At 42.4% G+C, this 19,260-nt stretch overlaps 1 protein-coding gene across 2 annotated transcripts in view; it reads right to left on the bottom strand.

Annotated features, from left to right (window-relative positions):
* SLC35A3 (solute carrier family 35 member A3) overlaps positions 1-19,260 on the bottom strand; it is a 117,890-nt gene that overhangs the window by 34,580 nt on the left and 64,050 nt on the right. For both annotated transcript variants that reach the window (XM_069232160.1, XM_069232159.1), the window contains exons 3-5: positions 12,147-12,301; positions 11,936-12,058; positions 4,494-4,668 (exon numbers count right to left, since the gene is read on the bottom strand). In XM_069232160.1, the coding sequence (XP_069088261.1) occupies positions 4,494-4,668; positions 11,936-12,058; positions 12,147-12,301 (453 nt within the window). The remainder of the gene's footprint in view (positions 1-4,493; positions 4,669-11,935; positions 12,059-12,146; positions 12,302-19,260) is intronic.

The raw sequence follows: 19,260 nt of genomic DNA, 5'->3' as shown, positions 1-19,260 counted from the left end.
GTTTGCGCCATAGAGTCCTTCATCATCAGCTCCTAAGTGGAGGGACTGGGTAGATGTAATGCTATTTGTATTTAATCACCAGCTCCATCATAAACACGAACTCCATTTTGTGTTTAGCTTAGCTTTATATACCGTCAGGTATTTTTTTGCTCACTTTCTCACCAAGCAGGGACATAACACAGAGGAGTGAGGGAAAGATAAGGATGTGCCAGAGAATGTTTATGGTACGGCAGGGAACAGTTCGGTCTTGGGAGCGCACCTTGGGATATGGCCAATCTCTAACGTTCTCTTTCACCACAGACTGGTACAGCCAGGGTTTAAACAACAACTTACAGTATGGGAGAGGGGAGTTTCTAGAATTCTCTTCTCCAGCTTGTTTAAGGTATTTGAGGGGGAAACGTGATGACTGGGGTCAGATCGAACTCATTCCAGGAGGGGGACACCTTTGCCCGTTTCATTCCCATTAAGGGTGCTTCTCTCTTTCGGCAGTCTTCTGGGTTCCCGACTTGAAGTTGGTAAAGAGATGATGTCCCTAGCACGCCACATGGTGATGCATTTTTAATTCTTAGTTTTAGCTTTGCATTGTGCATGAATATGTAATCACTGTTTGTAGATATATTACATGATTGAAGTTGTGTATTTTCATTGTTTGTTTCTACGATCATTATTTTTCTACTGCTGAGATTATTTTCAGAAGTTTATTCGTGTTGCTGCCTTTGACCTGCACGCTTTCCCTATATGAACCTTGGAAAATGCTTTAATAAATTTATGACTAAGAGTGCTGAATTGTTGGCATTCCTTTAATTTTGTCTTGTCTCAGTCTGAAGTATAGCAAAACAGTAGAACGCCTCCTGTTCTATTTTGAAGGCATGGATATAGCAATGGAACGGCACCAAGCACTCCTACTGCATCTGGGAGGCAAACAGACTTGAAACTTATATAAAACCCTCAAGGAAGCGATGTCCAAGACATAAGCAACACTAGTCAAAGCCCTAAATGTGCACTTTGAACAAAAGGCAAACCGAGACTACAAGAGGTTCATTTTCAGACAGGACCGCCAAGAACCAGAAGAGTCGCTTGACGTCTTTCATGGTTGACTTTAAATACTAGCGAGCATGTGCGGATTCCATGATGAGCAGGAAGAGATCAGAGGCCAGATAATACAAGGCTTTGTATCATCCAAACTCAGACAAGCCATACTGAAGGAGTCTGGAAAAGCACTCCAAGACATCCTTACGCTAGGAAGATCCAAGGAACTCTCAAAATATCATGCATCACATATGGAAGCCACTTTCCACCAGACTTTAAAAAAAGAGCTGGTTAACATAATCCAACCGCGATGCAACAACGAGACCCCGAAGGAACCATCTAAGTCTAAAAGAGCATGCAAGTAGTGTGAAGGGGCAAACCCACAGACTGAATCACTGTCAAGCCAAAGGCCGAAAATGCACAGCCTGTGGAAAATACAATCACTTTGTCAAAGGCTGCAAATGGACCAAACGCAAGTCATCCAAAGAAACTGTTCACATGATTGCTGAACCAGTGAGTGGGCTGGAAGACTTGGACGATGACGAAGTCACAGAAAACATAGTACACAGTCATTGCCGTCAAGCCCGCTCCCAGTCAGGAGCGTAGCTTCAAGGGGGTTCTTTGGGGTGTTACCCCCCTCCCCTCATAATTGTATTTTCTGAAGACTAGTTGGGTACAATTGCTTTCAGTTGGGTATGGTGAGGTATTTGTCGGATTTCACCTGGCATTTATGCATACACACACACACTGAGAAAAACACACACACACTCTCTCTCTCTCAGCTCCGTTTTGAAAGCCCTACAAAAATGTTCATTATTTTACAGAATACTGTGCTTCTCTCACTTAGTACTTCGACCAATTCACATTCCCCTCCCTTTCCACTGCCTCTTGTGTCCTTTTCATGTGCCATGCTTGTCATATAATGTTTTTAAACATAATACACCAGTGTGATTGTTGGGACATCTGAAACTCACACTCCCCCAATCTTACTGACCAAGCTACACCCCTGCCTCCAGTGCCAAATCCAGGTAGGCCACCACAACAATCAACACTGGGGCTTACACAGATCTCATGTCGGCGGACACCTATTGCACACTGCCAGACCCCCCTCCCCCCCTCTCTTGTGAAAGCCAGAGTCAAGGTTTTTTCATATGGCCAAACCCAACCACTATCCATGCTTGGAAGCTTCAAATCACCTGTATCTCACGTTGATGCAAGCGTGGACACCATCATCTACAGATCGGCTGGAGGTCTTGGCATGCTAGTAATTGGACATACCGCTGAGAAATTGGAATTTATCTAATTTGCATCTGGTGTGCAGGTCAAGGAACTGTCAGATATACTTGTAGAGTTCAAGAGTGTATTCCAAAGGATCGGCTGCCTGAAGACGAAGTTGTGCGCCGGCCCATTGACCAGTCAATACAGCCAGTGGCACCACAGCACAGACGCATTGCATTCCACTTAAGGCCAAAGGTAGAGGAAGAGCTAGATAAACTAGAATGTGCCAGAATCACTGAAAAAGTCTCTGGCTCCACACTATGGGTATCCCCAATAGTTGTTACAAAGAAACAAAAGCAACCTGGAGAAGTACGCACGTGCGTGTACACGAGGCTCCCTCAATGTCGTGATCAAGGGAGAATGCCATCTGACTCCTACTGTGGACAACATCATAGGGGAGCGCAAAAGAGAAAGATGATTTTCCACAGTTGATCTATGTTCAGGATATCATCAGGTACCTATACATGCTGACATGAGATACATAACCACGTACTCTACCCACATGGGCCTCAGGCAATACCGATGATTCAATTTTGGAATACCACGCGCCAATGAGGTTTTACAGAATATCATCCTAAAATCCCATTGATAATGCCAGAACTCTTCAGAGGAGGAAAAATACCAATCACTGAGCAAGCAAGGCTCGAAGGGTTCGTCAGTCAAGCACTCAGTCTGGTGACCTAGTGTTCGTAAAGGACCAGCATACAGGAACTAAATTTAGACTGCCATTTGAGCACCATCCCTGGGTTGTCACACAACGGAAGGGCACCATCATCACGGCCAGGAGATAGGTTGAAGAGATCAATTGAACATTTCATTTTTCAAGGAGGGTTGGGGACATTTTAGTGAAGTGTACATGCACCCGATGTCCATCCCTTCTCAGCCCGACAGCGACTTACCCCTGCTTTCGTTGCACACCGCAGCAGTCCAAGCCGAGAAACCTGATAACTTTCACACATTCAGACTGTTTTGAATGGATGAATCTAGCTTTACTGTCCATATTAAATGCAAATGCGGTCTCAGTTTCAATCTATACTCTTTCCTTCTAAATTAAAAGTGGTATACTACCATACACATACACATGGCTAATAATGTTGGCCCTTAGCACATGACGCCTATAATAGATCCTAGACATCCATCTGTTTTTAGACCTACATCCCAGATTCCAAAAGTAGCTAAAGCAGCTGAGATGTGGCCACACTGTGGCAGAGGAAATATTGGCGATAATCTACTTTCCTCAATGTGAAGCAAGTTAGAAATAGAGCCCACAAAGTAACAGAGTGAATGCTTTTGGCCATCCTATATAACAGTTGACTCATCATAAATGCATGTAGTGTCACAGCCTTGATCCTTCTGGATCCATTTATTTTATGTGACACAATTGAACATTATCCCATCAATTACGTAACTTAAGACAGCTCTAAACAGGTTTTGTGTCATTTTGAAAGGTTGGTATGACACTTTATTCCTCCATCTTTCTACTCTAAAATTGTTTCCAATTGTCTACAGTGCTTCCCAATTACTACTGTCTGTTTCAAATTATGTGAAGTGCCTTTGCCACTGCATATTTGTGTGGGTCCACAAAAAAAGAGACTGAGAAAGTAAAGATACAGAACAGGGTGATTTTAAACATTTCTGGGAAACAGGCAATCTCCTCCCTCTCACTGATTACCTTAAACTATAACAATCTTGCCCAAGGACCTCTACTCAACCCAAAGACCTAGCAACACTCCATACCCACTTGAAACTCGGCTCAAATGTCTATATTTCACCGACTATTACATACTTTCCCTAGTTTTGTTTTTTCATATTTTCTTAAGTGTGTAACTTACATGAAGTATAATTTTCCATTGTTGTGAAATCATTCAGTGTAGATTAAATTGCAAGTTTAATAAATTAATAACATTGGAATGATTTATTTTAGGTGGAGACATGTGCATTGCGAAATGGTGTGACACATTACAATTATATCATAATTAATGCTTAGAAAGATTTGAATATTTAAAAAGAGCCTGTACAGCACTGCCTTCATGAGGCTAATATGGATTATTATTAGAATTTACTACATGTATGAAATACCAGATTGGTTTAATGTAATAAACTTTTCTTATAGGAAATGTGAAAAGAGGGATGAGATTATGAGATAGCACTTTTTTCATTGTAGCTGAAGACTGCATAGGACTTACCAAGCTGAATATTCCTTATCCAAACAGACTGCTTAGTTTCCTTCAAAATCTTTTCAAAATAGACACCTGCAAATCCACTGGAGAAACAGGCAATGAGGACTGCCAAGACACCTACTAACTGGGATCCTGCAGATGCATCCTTGTGTGAAGACTCTGCAGAATCATCCGTGGGCCACTAAATGGAAACAGTCAAGCTACACATAACCATATTTTGAATCACCAACATACAGAATGAAATACCATTATTAAAAAGAAAACCAAGCGTCCAAGACCAATCCACATATTAAATTATTAGCCACCATCACATTTATGAGTGGAGCTTGATAAAAAGAAATGCAATTACTTGCCTTTAATTATTATTATTGGTCTGGTTCCTCATCACCACGATACCAATTGTTGAAGATTAAGTGATTTCTGTCTCACAAGATGTGTGCTTGTCCTACATGTTGCACTAAAAGCTGAAACAACCAACTGTCCTACACATTGGTGCTTTTAATCACTAAACAAGGTTAGGGTTTAGAAGGCAGAGGAAGTTAGGGGGATATTGGCTGTTTTCCTATTCTATGACAAATGCCAAATAAAGAATGATTGACTGACTGTTTTCCTGCAGGAATTCATTAACATATGCAAGATTACTGACTATAACTTCATTACCCCTAAATCCCTCTTCATTCTATTCAATATCTGTAGGCAGATTTTTGAACTAGTGATCACACAGTGCACTGAGGTCTTTTACTATAGATTGGAGCTCCATCCAGTGGGATTCCGAAGTGCTACATGTTGAACTTGCTCAATTGTGGAGTGCTTCATGGGTTCAAACTATCATTCCCTATTGTTCTGGGTATGTTTCTAATGCCATCAACTGTAGATCTCAGGTGCATTTTCTTTTGACTTCTTAGTGCTATCCTAATGGAATGCCCGACTGATGCCATCTATACCTATTCTTCATAACTGTTTGAAACTGATACTAGACAGACATCACAACAAGGGGCTAGGATGTGATTAGGAACATGGTGAAGCATACCCAAACATCAAAAAAGTTTTAGAGTCTGAAAGTTGATTTCCGCTAACTTGGGATAGAAGTCACATGCTTCGATTAGACAGAACTTAGTCCTAGTCCCTTCACTGGATTGAGACAATGAAACTACTGTTTTAAGGCTACGACCTAAACAAAACTGACAACTCTTGTCAACAGCTGCCAACGTATTTTTAGACTTGCATCACCTCTTTACGAAAGCTTATGGTCTGATTTTGTGATACCTGTAAGATTCTATGCACTATTCAGAATATTGCTCATGACCTGATCTGAAGAGGAAAAATATGTCATTAAGATCAGGCTTTATGTCAGATCAGCTCAAAGTCAAAGTGGTGGAACTCAGTTTCAGCTGCAGCATTTTATTAGCTGCCACTTCCCTGTTGGGGGCTCACATTTCCTGAATATCTCCCTTTCAATTTGCAATCTCAGTGTGAACATTCCAATCATAAATGTTAAGCAATGTGCTTAGACACAAAACATCTAACCTATTACGCATTTAATTGAATATCTGATAAACTAGATGTTTTCTTTAAGGAGTTGTTGCTTGAAGCCATTAGGAATCTCTGAAGGATTCATTACTTACTTTGTCAGATATCTTGGGAGAATTATAACAAAGTGCATAATTTAGGGATCTGTTTTTTCCCCTGTTAATACTAAAAATTGTTATAATGTGTTACAGTTTTGTATCCAGTAGTTGACTATATATATATATATTTAAAATATGCATATATATTAACCGGCTGACTAAGCTGAGCTCCAATATTGTGTATATATATATATATATATATATATATATATATATATATATATATATATATATAGAGAGAGAGAGAGAGAGAGAGAGAGAGAGAAGGAAAAGGTAGTAGTGGTCATTGTTCCCCTGCCTAGTTTATAAAAATAAAAAAAAATGCTTAAGCAACACTGCCAAGGACTGAATGCAAAACTATAGCATATTATAACAATTGTCAGTATTGGAGGAAACAATCTAACCCCTAAATTACGCCCTTCATTAAAAATCTCCATAGGAAAAGCATGTTTTATTTTGCCAATAACTATGGTGACTCGACCAATCTTCACAAAATTTTCAAATGTAATTTTCCACTCACTTCAGCTGCTGTTCTGAAAGTTCTGAGGTGATTTGTCAAGCTGGGGCCGAAAAAAGGCGGGCCTCAATACACGTTTTACCCATGCAATTTTCCATAGGGATGTTAGACATAACTACAGCCTGAAACACTGAATGCAATTACACCATAGTTGGCAGAAAGCTACACCTTGGTCCAGAAAGACCTCTTTTGTTCAGTAGTTTTGGAGTTATTAAACAAAAAAAGATTTATTTATATCTAGGGATGTTAATCCTCCCTGGATCTGACAGATCTCATGGTGAGATCTGACTGGCTGCCACCACTTCAACCAGTAAAACATTAAAATAAAGAGAAGGGGGCAGGGTAGGAATATCCTGAAACCGAGACCCAGTGGTGGGGTGCCACAAGGACGCCCCCCTCCCCTCCTTGGGGCCCATTACATTGTTTTTTCTAAAAAAAAAATGAATTTTCCCACTAATCCGCAGTGGACCAGTATGAAAATAATAAGGAAAAAAAACCAAAAAAAACAACAACAATAAATAAGCACAGCTAACTATGCTTGCTTTGTTTGGCCCTTCAGAGTGGGCCAGTTCCTAGAGAGGATTTGAAACATACTTTTGGGGAAGGGGCACCCGTGGCTGCCTTACCCAGGCCAATTTCAGCCCTGGGGACCGCCACTCCCCAGGGGCCAGCCTTATTCAATAGTAGGAGGGGCACGCACCCACCCCACCATGCCTTGGCCGATTACGGCCTGAGAACTGCCACCCCCTGGGGCCCAGATGTGAAAAACAAGGGGAAGGTAGCTGCACTCCCCACCATCCCTGTGCTGTTTGCAGCCCCAGGGCCCAGTCATACAGACTAATAGGAGGGTCCCCCTCCCTGAGTCATTAATGGCCTCGGGGACCCCATCCCTCAAGGACGGCTTCAGCGAAAGCAATTTCAAAGCCCCTGCCAAGTGAGAGCAAACACTAGATCCAATCCCAGTGGGCAGGAGCATGAAAAATACTCCCTTCCGACTGGAGTGGAATTTTCATCTGTTTGCCAGATGAAAAAACCTACCTGCCCCCCCCTCACTGCCAGAGAGCAGCATTTTTGTCTGCTCTCTGCAGGCTGGAGTAGTGCCGGCTCCCACTAGAGGCAATAACGTTGCAGTGGGTTACCAGGGTGGGCTCCAGGGCACCCACCCTTTATTGGCAGGGCCCCAGGGGATGAGGTCCCTGTGCCCCCCTCCCTCTTGTGTATTTAGTTGGGCCCCTGGAGCTGAAATCAGCCTGCTGAGGAGGGTGTCATGCCCCTCTCCCCCTTTATAATACATCCACGCCCCGGGGAAATGGGGTCCCCATGCCCCCTACCACATAAAATAGGCAGTGGGCTCTGAGGGATGGGGACCCAGGGGTCAAATACAGCCCAGGGAGGGGCGGGGGGCACGTCCCCCTCCCTTAAGAAAATGTGACAGGCCCTGAGGGATGGGGTCCCTGGAGCTGAAATTGGCCCAGTGAGGGGGGCTGCGTGCCCCCTTCCCAGGTTGACTGCCTTTGGGGGGGGCAGGCAGGGCCCTGTGGCCAACCACCGCCGCACACGGCCACATGGGTGGCTGCATATCAAAGCCCATGCATTTGTAAGGATACTGGACTTGAATCCCAAACCACAAATTTGTGTAACCCCTTAAAATTGCCAATTTTAACTTGAACCGGCTCTGTGGTTGGATTGGTCAAATACAGACTGGCAACTGCTACAATCTGCACTGTCTTCAATAAAAGTGGTAAATTTGGAACTTCTGCAATCCCCACTGTCAAGCGTGTAGCTCCTGTGTCAACCAAAAATGAGACTTTATGACCCATCACCTTTCCCTTCACATATGGGCCTTCCTGATCTACTTCTAATGAAGCTGCTAACACACATTCCTCCTCATCCAAACTTTCACTCACATAATCATAATGCGCTTCATCCTCACTGTTTACTGGGAATTGGTGTACTGTGTTATTACTCTGGTTAAACCATTGACTCGTGACCTGCTGAGGAAGCATCACCTGTTGCTGCTCCATTGGGGCTTGAGGTATTTGACTTTGTTGCATAGGTACCATTTGACCTTGAAGTTGCATTTGCTGGGACTGTGGCATCTACATCACTCATGACATCTTGTATGACATCATTGATAATATCACTGCAACATTTGCAGTGAAATTATTGATTAGAAAACTGTGCATGGCAAAGGCGCAAGTTATGGCTATCTTAGAGCCCGAGTTATAGTTTGTTTTTTCCGTTAAAAAAAAAAAAAACGAAAAAAATAATAATATATATATATTTTCCAACGTCCAAAAGTATAAACACATAATAATGCGCTCTAAAGTAGATGCCTTCATAGCGTTTATTACTTGCAAGTACGTTGGAATTGATTGCCTGAATGCTCCGCTGGTGGAAATGCGCAACCCCCCACGGGTACTGACTCCAGAAGGAGCAACTGTTGGTCGGATATATATGTCTTGAGCTGCTATAATATGCCTGGAGTGGTGAATGGCTTTTGTCATTTTACAGCTCGGCGAGGATGACACTGTGTCAATCCTATGCTTAAAGATTTTGCTGTACAAATGGCAAAAGACTTTGTCCCTATCTAGCTCGGCGTGGATAGCACTTTGCTGATCCTAGGCTTACAAACTTTGCTAGATAAACAGACATTTGAGGTGAGCAAATCTAGTGTCACTGGAGTTGCAGGGTGCACCTTACTGGAGCTGCTCTCCACCTAAACTTGGGAACTACCCAGAGTTCTCGCTTCTTTTTTTACATAATTTATGCACCACTCTAACCCTGAAAGGGCTTTGTTTTGTTTTATATTATTACATACATATTATTTTATATATATATATATATATATATATATATATATATATATATATATATATATATATATATATGTGTTTGTGTGTGTGCGTCATTTTCAAAGGGGTAGAGGTCTCTTCTTCAAGGTGTACGTAAAATATTAATGTTATGCAACAGGAATTTGGTTGCAAAACATTAATATATATACTACTGCGAATCGGTATTTAGAGAGGAGACCCTGAACACACCACTTCCAAATAGTGATTTCCAAAGCCAAATGGCTATTCAGTAACAAGTTAATGAATCGCAATTTCGCTTTTTTATAAGTTACAAAGGGCACGATTTGGCCTGTTTGTGACTGCAAAAAATGTTTGCAAGTATGATCCTCAATTACATTCTTTAGTACTAACGCTATTTAAAGACTCTCAGCTGTGATCTATTATCCTGTACATGCCATACTTCTTTGCTGCCCAGATTGTTAGTTTTGTGTACCCACATATTTATAAAAAGAACTTACTGGGAATCTGAGCTCGGAAGACCAATGGGAACCTAATGTTAATAATATGTTCACACTAGACCCACACTTCAGACACACATTTATTAGATGTTCCTAATGCTGGCCTACTGGACAATTGAAAAAAACAGACTACAGTGAGGTATGATGTAAAAGATGCAGTTTCGACCAACATTTTTTTAGGGTTAACATGGGACACTGGTGGGATTAAGTCAGATAAGACATGTGACAAACTTAACTATAACCCCTGATCTAACAAAACTCATCTTATTCAATGCCGGCGTCAAACACACCTTTCTGAAGACCAGGGCCACAGAAGTAGTGAGGATCAGGAAAGATAAAATATTTAAAAAAGTATTTCTTGTCTAAAATGATTTTAAACTCCTCTGTGAACTGGTGGTACTTTCTCATTCACAGCTATAGTAACAGAGACATACAAAAAATGTTATTTTCGAAGAAACCTGGTGAATAGCTAAACCACCAGAATGAAAAAGCAATTTGAATTTAGATTATGTTTGAATGTAGATAAATCACACCTCTCTCTGCATCTCTTTTACTATCCATTCTCCCTTCTATTTCATGAATTTGTATCCACTACATAAGCAGTTATGTATCAAAGCAATCACTTTTGCTGCTGTTCATTAGGCTGATATTTCTTCATATTGACTAAACATTGTGTTTAAAAGTAAAGAGTGAAAAACATATTAGTGTTTTATGGGAATGATCGAACTAATCCTGCCAATTTACTTTGCAGAAAACATAGACACTGACTTCTGGTACACAACTACCCTGGAATGCCTCTCAGAATATGTGGTAGAACCATAACACTAGCCATAAGAAGAACATTTGGCCCTCTGAGAGGACAGTGGGAAAAGAATTGGTGTGGGAAGTGCATGACTTAAGTATTTATAGATAGTATAACTGACATGTAGGCTCAGACCCATCAGTTGGGTAAACCGCCACAGAGCAGCTCGTTCAGTAATCAACAATGGTACAACACTAATAGCTTGTAAGAGGTTTGCCATAAAATTGCAACAGATTAGTCTCGAAATAGAGTAGAGCACTTGCCGTGTTATTCTAGACACGGCATATGAAATTTCCAACTGGAAGATGTTGTTGAGACCGACTTTATGTCAGGTAGATTTACTGAGTGGTTCTGGAAGATCTATTTGCAAAAAGCACACTCCTTAGATTAACCTGATAAAACTACAGCTCTTTTAGATGGGGCAGACACAATGTTCCGGTTATCCAGAAAACAATTCTTTCTGAGGCACAGCTTTATATATCTACTTCTACTCAAGTTTTATTATGATAAAACTCTACAAACTTTCAGAAGAGGTTCATCTAAACCCAGTTCATATGTTCTAGCAAAAGGTGGCCCCCTCACAACTGCAGATTAGGTCACAATAAAATGTCCAATTTCCGTTTGTTCCTGGGATTTCTCTGCAGCGTTGTCAGCTTTCTCTGTCCTGTTGTTATTGACACTTCCCACTAAACTTTAGTACAGTTCTTCCCTGCTGATCAAGTATTTTATCCAGGGACACTGGGGGAGCAGACTTGGAAGCCTCCAGCTGCCTTGCAGCATGTCACTTGCACAGCTCTGCAAATTGAGAACGAATTGTGCAGAGATGCCTGTAAGAGGTCAGCGCCTGGGAGAGATGTGCAGATGTCCTGCACAACACAGCTTTAAAACAAATATCTTCAAAGATGCTAATAAGGAGGAATGTGAACGTGTGCATTGACACTGCCCCAGTAACAATAGAGGACATGCTGGAAGGTCTTCAATGCAGCCAGCTGATCCAGTATCAGCCAGACAGAGTGCATGGCTAATATACATCAAACAACATTGTTTCTTCTACTGTTGTGTATTTTCGGTATTAATAGGAAGGTAACAGATTAAAGGCTATAGTTAGCATTCAAACATATAATATTGTCGGCATAACATTTTAAATCTTAATAATAATCAAATAGCCCTTGCAGCTCTCATGTTTACCTGCACGAATGCAACTCCAGCCATCAATATGATCAGAGAGATCCACTGGTAGACGTTTAACTTTCTATGAAGCATGGACACAGAAAACAGGGCTGTGGTCAGAATTTTCAACTGATATGTAACCTGTCAAAGAACAGAAATAGCAGTCAGTAGCTACAAACCATTAATACGGGCATTTCTTTGAGGTAAGAGGGTGGCCAAGAAATCTTACCTGATAAGTAGCAGCATCAAGGTTGGAGAGCGCAACGTACAGTAGGTTATTCTGTAATGTATATATTCCTGATGGAATTGCCAGCTTAAGAGTTTCCATTGGCTTGTTAACAATTTCATCATGTAGCACTCTGTTCAGAGACCGTAAATTGAAATCTGTGGTGAAGAAAATTAATTCATGAGCTTGCCATGATTACATATTATTATTAGCAAAGTTAATTGCTGTAATGTTCGAAAGGGTTTGGGGGGAATGGTTACTGTATTGAATAATAGGTCCAGAAACAAGAGAGCTACTTTAATAATGGTATACCATTTGCGGAATATAATAATCAGAAAGATGGTTCTTTTGAAGTGCTTCACCGGGGAGTGTGTAACATTTTGGGTTCAGTAAGGTGTGCCCAATTAAGACTGGCTCACACTGTACATACCTCGGAAAAATAAAAAAGTTAAATGCGTTGTGCAGGATCTAAAAATTGTGGCGGCTAAGGATTTAAAGGATAACTGTTGTCTTAGTCAACAGTGTCGTCTGCTAAATTCCTAAATACACGTTCTTTGTGGCCTACTGCCCACTAGAATGAGTTTCTGGCCTCAAACATTGTCCAGAAGGGGGTCAAGCAGAGAAGCCAGGTCAGCTAAATAGGCCACATTACACCTCAGTGTTTTCAATGACGAAAATGGCTTTGCGCCAAAGTAGAGCAGCACAGCGTTCCCTAATGATTAACTACTACGGCTACCCTTGCGGAACTGTCAAGTAATTATTAGAGAAATGACCAGACGGGTTCTACTAGTAGTCGATTGTCTGAAGAGACTCCGGTCCTACCCGTTTTATCACCCAGAGCTCAGCCACTCCCCTCGTTTATCTGGCCCCGCTTGTAAGCCCCACCCAGTACCTTTCATCTCTCCGCAGTAACTCCCACCCCCCCCCCCATCTTACGTGCAGTATCTTCAGTTACTCCCTAACCCATTCATCTGCAGTTTCAACACAAAACTACCCTCATATGTACAGCGATCTGCTGGTTTGCAGCTTGATTCGTACACTTTCAGGTGCATGCATACAATCTTTCGTCTTTCTGCCACCACTTTGCATGTTATTTCCACAGGTAAGAATTCTCAGCACACAGCATGGTCTCTCGGCTTCCCTTTGAATGCCTGTAATGCCTTGATTCTGCTTTTATCATGTCAGACTGCAAAAAGCACGCATCCTTGTCGAGTCTCCTATCTCACTAACAGATTTTTAAATATATTTGTATTGTTTTTCCTGCATAACGGGACAAAATAGAGTTATATGAAAATACTGAATCCCCGTGTCGTCATGATACAAGTAGCCTCACCGTAAGGTCGACAAAAAGAAGCAAGTGTAACAATCACATCTATATCCGAACACGGAGGCATAACTGAGGGGTACACCCCGAGGAGGCAGATCAGCATTCACAATTTCCGTTATAGGCGAGTGAAGGTGTAGAGAGGGGGGCAATTCCCAATTCACACGAGCCTATCGTGGAACCCACCGTGGCCAGAACACCATGTAGAATTTCAAACCGCACTCACATGATTAATAACCACAGTGTCTGAGGCCATCCACCAATCCATTCGAACCTTCTGTATATCCAAGGTGGTGGTCGTGGCACAATCCCAATGCCATGCTATATGAATCTTTGCCACTATCAAAGATAAAAGAAGGGTTAAATTGTGTTTGGCACTCAAGGGGACCTCGATTTGACCAATGTTGCTTTCCGAGCATGAGAACTATATAGCCTTCTCAGTGACGGAGGACAGTTGGTCTCCAAATCGCGTCCAGAACACTAGCATATTGGCAAATCCCCAGATGGTGTAGTAACATTTACCTGTCTCCTCCTTGCAGTGGGCAAGCTGAATTATCAACAGGTCCAATTCCATAAAGCCTTGTCCTGTAGTAATAGGCACTATGTGGGGTCTTTATTTATATCAGTCAACATCTGGATTGAAACAATACTGTTTCAGGTGCATTCCCACATAACAATCTCGACTTCTCTCAGGTCAAGCTCCTACCTCTCCTTTAAACCTTTTAAATAGTATGGTGTATAGCTAAAACAGTGGCTAATATGTCTGAGACATTGCTTCCTTTCACAAGCTCTTCAATTAGCAGGCTGGCCTCCACAGTGAGGAAATCAAGCATCATATTCCATTCAATCCCATAGCACTGCAAGTCTTGGCAAACTGACAGAAATCCGAATCCTTTGCTATTCGCAAAGTCAAACTCAGACTGAAGCTGATCAATTGTCTCTCTTGTCCTGGTTTCCTAGAAATCTCCCAAGCAGAGATACGCATGAGCTCCCAGAACTTCAAGAATTTCAGGTCTGCCTCTTCCCCAAAAGCTCCACCTCTCAAGAACAAAGTAACCATGGACTTTTGGTCAACTAAGCTCACAACGACCCTCCATACCGTTATAACAGCTGCAAGCACTTGCAAAACAATGGTCTCACCAACATTAGTAACAAGCATTTGCAATGCAACGTGTCTCGCGTTTGCTCATGTTAGAGCTGATCCCGTTGTAAACTCCTAACCTGACTTTCCATCTATCGGCTAAAGTGCATTTATGTACATAACCCGAAAAAGTGAAATTAAATGTGTAAAGCGCTCGACTTCTGCCAAGCGAAATCGCGCTAGGAAAATAGAGAAAAAGTAGTCCACGATCCGACAGAAAACAGCGAGCCTCGCATGTTTTCTGTACTTGGTCGCTGCGCTCGAGGAGGGCTAACCACCGGAAAAGGCATGACGTGTGCATGCCTTCCACTAATGAAAGCAAGCAGATTTTACTAGGCAAGCCCACGATCCAATCAAACACACTGACGTGATGTCGACAGGGCTCTGAGCCCTTTTCTAATAACTAAAGCGTCTCGCTGCGATACGCAAGCGCGAGCGCATGCAACGCAGGCTCGACCCTAAAATTGCATCCTGAAAAATACTGCCGTCCTATCAGTTACGGATAGCTCTGAGAGCAGGTCAAATACCAAATTATTAAGTATCACAATCTGAAATTCTTAATAGATTAGAAAGGGAACAACCCCCTTGTAAAATGAAATGTGCATGCACGACAACGATTCTCTAGAGGTCTTCCTGTCATTTACCCAGTACTGGGTATTTTCCATACAATATAGAAACCTAGCCAGACACACAAAATTATCCAGTGCCAAACGCCTGAGAGGCCAGACAGGCAGCGACCCCGAACAGATTAAAGTTCTTATCCTTAAATTCAGCCTTTGTATGAGCCATCTCTAAATAACAGAAGAAGACCAAGCTAATCCTATGTGGCAAACCACTGAGTAGTCCTAAATTTTACTCTTGTATTTGAAAAATAGTGGCTTTAACCATTTAACACAATATCCGGACTACTCCACACTCCTAAAAAATATGTAGCATCTCGAAGGTTCTGCCACATACTGACATGCTCTCTTGCATTAAGGGCAATTCTCTCCTCAGGTTCCCAGCTCCCTCCCTCCTTCTATACACTTGCACAAAGCACTTGACCAGCGATTCAACCTTGATCTAACACATCAGAGGTTCAAAATATAATGCACACTGTTGTTCCACAGAGGTTGAATTGTGTGTAAGCACATTACTTACCTTTAAAGATGTTTATGACTAAATCTTCTTTTCTACATCAAGGCACAACATTCCCAGGGATTACTCAATGGTCGGCACTGAATCTATGCAGTTAACTAGATTTCAGGGGTTAAGTCTGGTCGCGCTCCAGAGCATAACATTATATTGGCCTGGGTGAACAAGAGAGGCCACAGCCTACTGGTCCAAATAATTGCTAAAATGTTTATGTCACAGTTTATGTGAGAGTCACAGTTTATGTCAGTTTATGTCACAGTTTATATTATCTGAACAAAAGTAGTCAACAGTTTATCCTTATTGTGCATCACTGTAATCACTGCATATTTCAAGTCGGTGAGTAGTTGTCCCTCCTTTTTTGCCTTGGGAATAACTTAAAAAGTTAAGCCCCAAAGAAACCTGATAGTTTTATTTCAGGGTTTGACAGGGATACTGTTACGTCTGGAGTTTTTTTTTTTTTAAAGAGTTTAGCAGAGATATTGTTTGGTTTGGAGATTTACTGGACTGCAATTCATTATTCACATCAGTATTGACATTTTCTGCCCCAATTCCTTCCTTTCCTTCTCCATAGCCTGGGAAATTGAATTTTACCCAGGAGTACCATCATGATGACTGCATCACCTACCTGCCTGAAGGGCTACTTACATCCCTTCATAAAAATCTTAGAAGGGCCTTGATACTGCTAAAATCCTCACAAGCCCTACACCCTGGAAATCCTGAATGATTCTACCCATCTAGACTTCTGCTCCCTCCAACTAAGCCAAACTATCGATTTTCCAGCCCTGTTTCCTCTGTCATATTGTCAATATTGTAGACCTATATAATGGGCCTTAGCCTCATTAATGGAGAGTCATTTACAATTTTCACTCAAATAAGTAAATAAATAAACACCTGGATTTGTATAGCACAGCTAATCACCTGTGAGGGTATCCAGGTGCCGTCCATGGACACAAAGAGATGGGAGTGATTTGCCCGGAATCACAGGATGTGGAGCTGACATCGAGACTCAAACCTGGATCTCCCCCCACCCACCCGCCCCCCCGGTGTGAAGTCAGCAGGTCTGGCCGCTGCACCATATCCTCCCCCAAGTGAGCTGACATAGATTTTAGAGCACTGAGAGTGGGGAGAGAGGGTTGTTTGGAAGTGGGTTACCTTTTAATACTATAAGTTACCCTTCAATATCATTCAACTCTTCAGTAGGCTTAATCATTTTGAATCTAATTCTCACTGACTCCTGTCACATAATTAAAGCCTCTTAGGCCTCATAAATGGCAACATCATATTAGACCAAATCCTCATTCGCCAGAAAGTATTGTTCCATAGCATCCTTTAGTCAATCTTTAATTTTGATATCCTTCAAATTTCTCATATTTAGCCACCACAATTTACTAAATACCCTTCATCTCAGCCCAAGGGTCAGCATCAATGGTAACATGAAATATGGTTTCCCTTGGTAGGTATTTCAAGTCCATCACAGGTTGTCTACTAATCCTGCTATGAGGAAACAATCTAGTCTAGAAAAGAAGCCATGAGCCTGAGAGTACTGAATATTCCATATAGGTCTCAACCTTTATATATCCAAATGCCAAGGTGAATATGTGCAGTTCCAAGGGGTGCAAACCCATCCTTTCAAAAAATGGCTCCTATTCAAGGCCAGGGTATCCAGTTGCCCTTCCTCAGCTATTTCCAACAACTTCAGGTGCAGATGGGTATTAAGGCTCAGACAGCATGCCAAATCCTTTGTGAAGCACATCAGGCAAGAGTACTGAGCAGAGCTGAGTGTGCTCTGTTATGGGAACTGGAGGGAAAGTAGAAGAGTAGAATTCTGACAACTATCACCCACATGATACACTAATTCTATACAGCAGGACATTATGGAAAGGGCCGGAATGGAAAAATACAGGTTCCATGGTCACCTTAGACCTGTACAGTCTTTTTTTTCCTAAATATTTTTGTAAAACAACAAAAACAGCCATTGCACAATGTAGCATGTCACAATAAAGAACATAGCCGGTAACACCCACTCAGACAAAATACAACTTGCAGCCATCACCCAAGGTGTAGTTTTTCTAGTCGGGAAGCACCCAGGTATGCCAATCAAATACAATTGATACATTGACCCTCCACTCTCTAGTGAAATCCTGCTTAGAGAATCAATACCCATTCCTATAGGCTTCCCACCCTCCCCAGATTTTCTCCCACTTTTTTGGGCAACCCCTGCTCTGGTAAATTACTCTCTCCACACCCCGGCACTAGTCCAGATCGGAATGCTACTCCCGTACACTGGGTGGAGATTCAGCCCCCCACTTTCACACTATATTGCGCTTAGCCACTGCTGCTGCTATAGACAACCATAAACCCTGATACTTCGGCCAGGAGTCTTCTCCTGTTATGTGGAGTAGGAACAGCTTGGGATCCAACAAGACCTCCTTCACAAGTGACCGAACCATTGCCCCAGCAATCCCTTGCCAATAAGTGTGTATCGCAGGGCATGCCCATATAATGTAATAGAAGGTGCCTTTCTGCCTAAAGCTACTCAGACACTGTGCGGTCTGAGCCCTGCCCATCTTACATAGCACAACCCTCTAATAATATGCCCTGTGTAGGATCTGCAGCTGAATCAACCTGAATCTAGCCCTAATCGCCACCACCCTAAGACTTTGCCTCGCCTCCAACCAGTCCTCAATATCCAGTGCTCCCAGGTCTGCCGCCCATTTGGCGCACAAGGATATCATTGGGTCTATGGAATTGCACAATAATTTCTTATACATCATAGATATGGCCTTTTCTTCCAAGGGTGCCGCCAGCATGTGGTCCTCAAGAGGGGCTGAGTCCGGCAGTCGCTCAACTCCCAGGAAATATTGGATTAATGCAGTCTCAGCTGCAGGTACCTATTCCTCGGTTTCTGCCAGGGCACACACTTGCTGAAGGGCTTCGAACGTCAACAGTGCCTGAACCGTCCAGACATCCCCCAGGTGTTCGATTCCAAAAAGAGACCATTTGCAAAACCCACCCAGGGTCTTAACGCTTCCCAGTAAGTTGCTACACCAGAAAGAGGTTTGAGCCATCAGGGTAGTTCCCTACCCCAGATAACGGGTGGCATCATGCCAAGTTTGCAGGCTCGCACGGTCATGCAGGGCAGACTCCTATCCCTTCCAATCCATCATTTCTCTGCCTACCCAGAACGCTGAGTCTCCCTGGTCAGCATACGCCCAGTTGGTGATAGTGACCAATTGTGGCGTTGGGAGTCCGGGATGGCCAGCCCACTCTCATATACCCCCAGTTTCAACTTCTGCAGTGCAAAGCGGGAGCAACCCCCATCACAAAGCAGCAGTCTGATTTCCTGGTCCAGCTGCTGAAACACCTCTGTAGGTATCCGATTAGGAGTATTTTCAAAAACATAACAGCCACAGCAGTGTCATAATTTTGTAGATGACTGCTCTGCCCATCAGGGAGAGTGGTAGCCTCATCCAATTAGCCATATCTCCATGGAATCTATCGAGTTGAGGCTGAAGATT

Source organism: Pleurodeles waltl, chromosome 4_2 (assembly GCF_031143425.1).
Source record: "Pleurodeles waltl isolate 20211129_DDA chromosome 4_2, aPleWal1.hap1.20221129, whole genome shotgun sequence".
Classification (NCBI taxonomy): Eukaryota; Metazoa; Chordata; class Amphibia; order Caudata; family Salamandridae; genus Pleurodeles; species Pleurodeles waltl.
Note: the sequence above shows the minus strand (reverse complement) of the source record. Positions and strands in the feature narration are given on the sequence as shown.